General features: G+C 43.6%; 1 protein-coding gene and 1 pseudogene across 1 annotated transcript in view; one reads left to right on the top strand and one right to left on the bottom strand.

Moving 5' to 3' along the window:
• The window catches only part of LOC105991805 (acetyl-CoA acetyltransferase, cytosolic-like), a 9994-nt gene extending 5518 nt beyond the window's left edge, over positions 1–4476 (top strand). The window contains exons 4-9 of the mRNA XM_013024531.1: positions 8–21; positions 1285–1428; positions 2273–2395; positions 3075–3229; positions 3710–3820; positions 4109–4476. Of these exons, the coding sequence (XP_012879985.1) occupies positions 8–21; positions 1285–1428; positions 2273–2395; positions 3075–3229; positions 3710–3820; positions 4109–4279 (718 nt within the window). The 3' untranslated portion in view covers positions 4280–4476. The remainder of the gene's footprint in view (positions 1–7; positions 22–1284; positions 1429–2272; positions 2396–3074; positions 3230–3709; positions 3821–4108) is intronic.
• The window catches only part of LOC105991804, a 5816-nt pseudogene continuing 2945 nt past the window's right edge, over positions 4463–7333 (bottom strand).

The following is a 7333-nucleotide window of genomic DNA, read 5'->3' as shown; positions in this document are numbered from 1 at the left end:
ACTATCATATGGGCATTACAGGTAAGGCAGATATAGTTGCAAGTACACTAGCTTTAGAAAGTTTGCAAGAAGTATATCATGTTAGTGAGTCTTGCTGTCCCAGGCTCTGGGTCTGGCAGTCACTTGATTCTTCCATGGCCAGGAAACTGAGTCATGAAATGGTGTCCAAAAGGTAAGTGCATGGTGCTCAGGCACTTGAAGGTGGTTAGCTGGTGGCCTGTGTTTGCTGTAGGTCTCACGTGGGAAAATCGGTCATGGCTGTAGAATTTATTGATAAGAATTGGGTAGGGCCAGGCGCTGGTGGTTCACACCTGTAATCCTAGCTACTCAGGAGGCTGAGATCTGAGGATGGAGGTTCCAAACAAGCCTGGGCAGCAAAGTCCATGAGACTCTTATCTCCAATTAACCACCAGAAAACTGGAAGTGACAATGTGGTTCAAGTGGTAGAGTGCTTATCTTGAGCTAAAGTGCCCAGAGACAATGCACAGGCCCAGAGTTCAAGCCGCACAACCTACCAAAAAAAAAAAAAAGAATATGGTGGGTAGACATTACATTAGACAAGGAGATAGGGTGTACCTTTCAGATGCACCTGACTTGCTCAATCCTCAAATCCTCACAGAGTAACCAGCAGTTCTGCTTTCAATCCCTCTCCAAGAGAGGTGTAAGGAGTTGGGGAGAGGGAAGATTGGGGCAGAAGGATAGGGTGGTGGGTAAATTCACAAATGTAAAATGAGTTTAAGCTGTAGCTATGAATTTATATAAAAAATATTGGGGGGCTGGGAAGGTGGCTCAGTGGTACAGTGCTTGCCTAGCATGCATGAGGCCCTGGGTTCATTGCTCAGCACCACATAGTTAGAAAAGGCCGGAAGTGGCACTGTGGCTCAAGTGGTAGAGCACTAGCCTTGAGCTCAAGAGCTCAGGGACAGTGCCCAGGCCCAGAGTTCAGGGCCCATGACCGACAGAAAAAAAAATTTATATATATATATATTGGTGGTATACACAAACACACATACACACACTTTTCCTTCTGTGCAGAAGAATGTTAAAGCCAAGCCCGAGGTGCAAAAATATAGTTACTGTGTTCATGTTTACATGAAAGGGAGTGAGAAGAGGAAAAAATGGCCTCCTTAGAAGGACTGCCATGTTTTGGGGTGTGGTGTGTGGACAAGAGGCCCACTCTATACACACACGCACTTCCATCCACCCAAGAATATGCTAGTGTGTGTACCTTTTATTACATAAAACAGTTCATTGACATGTTGGGTTTTTGCTATTTCCCTGTAGCTGAAAATGTTGCCAAGCAATGGCAGGTGAGTAGAGAAGATCAGGACAAGGTTGCACTGCTGTCCCAGAACAGGACAGAGCATGCACAGAAAGCTGGCCATTTTGACAAAGAGATTGTACCAGTTCTTGTGTCTTCCAGAAAAGGTGAGTGTATAAATCAGAGTTGAAAGTTCAAACATGTGTGCATGCTTGAACTCACAGGAGTCAGATGTGGAGATGCTTCTTGGATGGGTGTGTGCTGTGGGAAAGACTGTGCTGGATTTGTGTACCTGGTTACATGGGGAGTGCAGCCCAGAGGGCCACAGCCCTGTGCCTTCCCTGCAGGTGTCCTGAGCACCTGCAGCACTGGTCCTGGTTGTTGGGAGGGAGCAGCTGCCTGTTCCCCTTCAGCAGTGAATGGCCATCCTGTGTGGCTGTTTCTGTGCGCTTTCCCATTCACATCTCTAGAGGAAGGGCCTTCTGGGCTATTGTTTTAATCTAACACAGAATGCAACAGCCCAGATTCCCTACTGCAAACTGCTATCTTACTGGCAGCCTGACTGCTTTAAGACTGCTGCCCCTTGAGTTCCAACCAGCCAGGTGCAGGGACACAAAGCACAGCTCCTTGTGCCCAGTGCTCCTAAACTTTCATCTGAAGGAAGAGGGATTTAGGAACGATTCCCCTAAAATGTTTGTGTGTACTTTCCTATTGGAATGAAAGTGGGTAGATACTAACAGACCTTTATCTTTTTTGTCGGTCATGGGGCCTCAACTCTAGGCCTGGGTGCTGTCCCTCAGTTCTTCAGCTCAAGGCTGACGCTCTACCACTTGAGCCACAGCGCCACCTCCAGCATTTTCCTACTTATTTGGTGCTGAGGAATTGAACCCAGGGCCTCATGCATGCGAGGCAAGCACTCTACCACTGGGCCACCTTCCCAGCCCCACTCCCCTTCTCTTTGAAGCCTGCTGACTGCCGGCTCTGTGGTATTCTTGGTTTTATGCTTCCCAGGCATTACTGAAGTGAAAACAGACGAGTTTCCTCGCCATGGGAGCAACCTTGAAGCCCTGGCCAAGCTGAAGCCATACTTCCTTACAGACGGCACGGGGACCGTCACCGCAGCTAATGCTTCAGGTTTGCTTTCAGGTTTGGGCATTTGGGGAAGTGCCATCTTCTGCAAGGTCTACCAAGTGCATAGCTTTCCCACACAGAATGATGAAAAAAATCTTACAGTTTCTCCATATTTACTGATTTACCTGAATTTTTCTTTTTATTCTTTAGGGTGGGGGTGCTTTGTAGCACAAACTAAGCTTGAGATCACAATCCTTCAGAGTCTTATATACTGGGGAATACAGTGTGTCCTACCATGCCTGGTGTTAATTGCCTGACCTTGCAACTAGAGATAAATGAAGAATTCCTGAGTTTAGTGTGGACATGGTAGCAATCACTTGTAATTTCAGATATAGGCCAACTGAGGCAATTAGCAAGTCTTTGTCTGAAAACCAAAAGGACTGGAGGCATTTTTCAAGTGTTAGAGCTCTTGCCCAACATGCCTGGGTTTAGACCCAGTACTTCCTGATATCAGAAATACCCAATATTCCTTAGGAGTTTATTATTCCCATTTCTCTACCTTCCCCTTATGTTCTATGGAGTTATATGGTCAAAAGTATTTGTAAGTACACTGTAAACTGCTGAATTTCAGTGAACCGCTTTCCCAAGATGTCAATGTAATTCATGTCCACTGGTGGAAAATACAGGATCTACAGATAGGTAGCTTAAAAAAATCTTACAAAAATCAAGCAATATTTTACAGGAATCAATGATGGTGCTGCAGCTGTGGTTCTTATGAAGAAGTCAGAAGCTGAAAATCGTGGTCTTAAACCTTTAGCACAGATAGTTTCCTGGTCACAAGCAGGTGTGGACCCTTCTATTATGGGAACCGGACCCATTCCAGCCATAAAGCAAGCTGTGAGTTTAACTTCCTACACCTTGTCATTTGGTCTCTTGATTGAGCTAAGGCCAGACCCCTAATTCTTTACTAAGTTCTGTTTAAACTCACCTTTCTACTTCAGATCATCAGGATTGTCCTTGATTGTGTCATTAAAATGCCTCTAACCCTTAGTTTCATTATACTTTTAGTGATTTTCTACCATGAGGGGCAGCCAAAATTACTTTCCCTATACTGACATTTGAAGTCAGGGCCTGGGCATCTGCAAGTGTTCCCCCACATCCAGCCTGCATCACAGTTTTAAGATTGTTTGGCTGCATGGTGTAACAGCTCAACCCTGTGCTGGGAGTACAGGCATAGAACACCCCACATAGCTTCATGGTGTCACCTTTAAAGAGTGACATTGAAGTGACACTTTCATGTTGTGAATCTTTTGTCAACAGGAATGGTTAATTCCACCCTTCATTACCCAGGGCTCTATCCATTCTTCTTTCCTGCAGGTCTTTAAAGCAGGCTGGTCTCTGGAGGATGTCGATGCATTTGAAATCAATGAAGCCTTTGCAGCTGTCTCTGCTGCCATAGCTAAAGAACTTGGATTATGCCCCGAGAAGGTAATTGCCTGGGTTTGGCCATTGGGTAATGGATGAAGAAATAAGTAGTTAAACTCCTAGTATGACAGAGTTCAGTTGGTTTCCTAGGGCAAAAATACTTTGGCCTCATTAATTTATTTACAATGAATGGGGCATTGTGAAATAAAGAACAGGGAAAATGATCAACAGTTGATGTGGGAGGCATGAATTATTTGCCAGCAGTGAAAGGGTAGTTTTCTGTTAAAGCAAACTTGGGAATTTAATCTTTGTTCATGAATCCAATGATTTGATCCTTTCCCTCCTCTTCAGGTCAACATTGAGGGAGGGGCTATAGCCTTGGGCCACCCCCTTGGAGCATCTGGCTGTAGGATCCTTGTAACCCTGCTACACACACTGGAGAGAATGGACAAGAGCCGTGGTGTTGCAGCCCTGTGTATTGGAGGTGGGATGGGAATAGCAATGTGTGTTCAGAGAGGGTGAACCGCTTAACAGTACTCACAACTATACTTGAACCTTGATTTTTTTTTTCAATGTAAATTTTAATATGTAAAATCTAAGGACCAAAATGAGGAAGGGAACCATTCTACAACTTCAGAAGAATCCAAGTTTACAGATTGTGTGTGTTAATATTTACATCTAACATTGTTATAAATAAAGGGGAGATCAGTCATGAAAGACTCCGGAGTAAACTGCATCCTGATATCCTCCATGTTTATCATCTTTGCTCTCAGGTGTAATTTTATAAGGTCATCAATTCAAAGAATGGTAATTAATTGCAGTGTCTGTGGCAGATTTCAAGTTCTTTACCTTAACAATAGTGGGTTCAAAACCCCTGCTTGTCTGGGCACCAGTGGCTCATGCCTGTAATCCTAGCTACTCAGGAGGTAAGATCTGAGGCTCACAGTTCACAGTCAGCCCAGGCAGGTTCACAGTCAGCCCAGGCAGGAAGTCTGTGAGACTTATCTCCAGTAAACCACTCAGAAAACCAAAAGTGTTTCAGTGGCTCAAGTAGTAGAACGCGAGCCTTGAGCTAAAGTGTTGAAGGACAGCATTCAGGCTCACAGTTCCAGCCCCATGACCAACAAAACAAAATTAAAACAAAAATAAAAACTTTGCTTGCTGGGTGCCAGTGGCTCACGCCAGTAATCCTATTATTCAGGAGGCTGAGATCTGAGGATTACAGATCAAAGCCAGCCCAGGCTGAAAAGTCAATGAGACTCTTATGTCCAATAAACCACCAGAAAACCAGAAGTGGCACTGTGGATCAAGTGGTAAAGCACTAGTCTTGAGCTGAAAAAAAAAACAAAATAAATCTGCTTGTTTTTTGTCTTGGGGTTTCCCATTTACCAAATCCAGGCCAATCCTATAATTAAAGAAAATGGATTTTATAGCTGACAGACTTCTTAACCTGATAATCTATTACTCCCATCCACACCCTTCAGATCTGCATAAGGAACAGTGCACCAGGTGTTGCAGAAAAGGGGACATGGCAGTAAAGTTTCCTATTACTTAATGATGATGGTTATGGTTTGTGTCAGTACCTGGATGAGGCTCTCACACTGGCCATTGGCACATTTGTCAGAATGTACTCCCACGAATTTGTAGGTGATTGTGAGAGCTCCCAATTGGATACTCTTGACCTTTTTGTAGTAGTGATGACCCAGAGAAGCGGAGTAGGAAAAGTGTAACCCTCCTAATCATCGGTCATCATGCTTTGGATAAGTTATCTTTTGGACAAGTTAAATAATAAAGGCTTGTTATAATGGTTTAAATATTAATGCTAAATCTATGTTTTAAAATGATGTTGGGCTGGGAAATTGGCTCAGTGGTAGAGTGCTTGCTTTGCATGCATGAGGCCCTGGGTTCGATTCCTTAGTACCATATAACAAAAAGCTGGAAGTGGCTCTGTGGCCAAGTGGTAGAGCTCTAGCGTTGAGCTGAAGAGCTGAGGGACAGAACCCAGGCCCAGAGTTCAAGCCCTGTGACCAACAAAAAAAAAAAAATGTTTTGAGTCAGGTGCTGGTGGCTCATACCTTTGGATTATAAGACCTCAGGATTGTGGTACGCAATTAGTTGGTTGAAAAATATGTGAGACTTATGTCCAATTAAACACACACAAAAACTAGCAAGTAGAGCTGTGGATCAAGTGGTAGCGCACTAACCTTGAACACAATTTAGGAAGAGGGGTAGGTATATGGTTTAGTGTTTGCCTCGCATGTATGATGGCCTGGATTTGATTCCTCAGTACCACATAAACATTTGAAAAAGCCAAAATTGGTACCCCAAAACTCAAAAATTTAGGGATAGAACCAAGACCCAGAGTTCAAACAGGAATGGAAAATAGTTAAATAAATTGCTGTTTTCAGGGGACAGTGATGGAACAGAAGATGTTCAAGACACTGTAACCAGAACTTGACATTGACCTGAAACCCCTTTGAATAGGTATGGTTTAAAAAGAAATGGTCACAGAACTAAATTGTTATGTATGATTATTAGATGAAAATGAAAAAGACCTGGAAATCAGATACTTACCATTTTAGGTTTTTGCATTCTGGGTTAACTTGAACCGCATTATGAAATGCTCTTTGCAACCAGGTCTGTGGAGTCTTGAGCAGTGTTAACTGCCAGAGTATTAGGAATAACAAGGAGAGATCTTGCAAATTCAGCAATCGCAAGCTGTTCCTGAGACCCCTAAGAAACAGAAAAGGCACCTGAAGCCCACTGCAGCAGCTAAGGTCTCCAAGTAGTAAAACAGGAACTGACCTGCCATACTCTTGAAAACAAACGGCTCTTACATGCTGGTTGCATAGTTTTCAAGGTAAATGGAAAGGGCTGTTTCTACAGCCCCACCACCTGGGACCACAGACTTGGACTCCAAAACTCTCTTCACCACACACAGAGCATCATGTAGGGAGCGCTCCATCTCATCACACATGAAATCATTTGCCCCACGCAAGATAATTGACGCAGATGTACGAGCCTTTGTACTATTAAAACGGGAAATTCCTAGTTTTTCCACTGCATGTGCCTGGATTAAAGTCTGCCTGTGTATGACATTTGCCTATTCAGCAGTACAAACAATGTCTAGACCACGCAAAAAGATGAAATGCATTTCACCTCAATTTACCATGTCTCAATATTACTTTATCCCATGCTTACAGCTGCTCATATCACCAAAGGATTACAGCAGCAAATAAGTGGGAAATTCACTAAGTCTGCATAGTTTCAGAACTTAGAAAGTTGCTTACTTTTTGATTAAGATGAGTTCATCATCACAAATTCTTTCTTGTACCACCTCTTCTGTTCGTCCCAACATTGTAGCATCAAAAGTTTCTTCACAGATGGGAATAGCTTAGTGGTAGAATGCTTGAATAGCATGCATGAAGTCCCGGGTATGATTCTGCAGTAGCTCATAAACAGAAAAGTCTAGAAGTAGTGCTGTGGCTCAAGCAGAGGAGTGCTAGCCTTGAATGAAAGAAAGCTCACAGACAGTGCCCAGGCTCTAAGTTCAGCCCCAGGACTGGCCAAAAAAAA

This window comes from Dipodomys ordii, unplaced genomic scaffold (assembly GCF_000151885.1).
Source record: "Dipodomys ordii isolate 6190 unplaced genomic scaffold, Dord_2.0 Scaffold77, whole genome shotgun sequence".
Classification (NCBI taxonomy): domain Eukaryota; kingdom Metazoa; phylum Chordata; class Mammalia; order Rodentia; family Heteromyidae; genus Dipodomys; species Dipodomys ordii.
The sequence above is the reverse complement of the archived record's forward strand: the minus strand, read 5'-3'. Positions and strand labels throughout refer to the sequence as shown.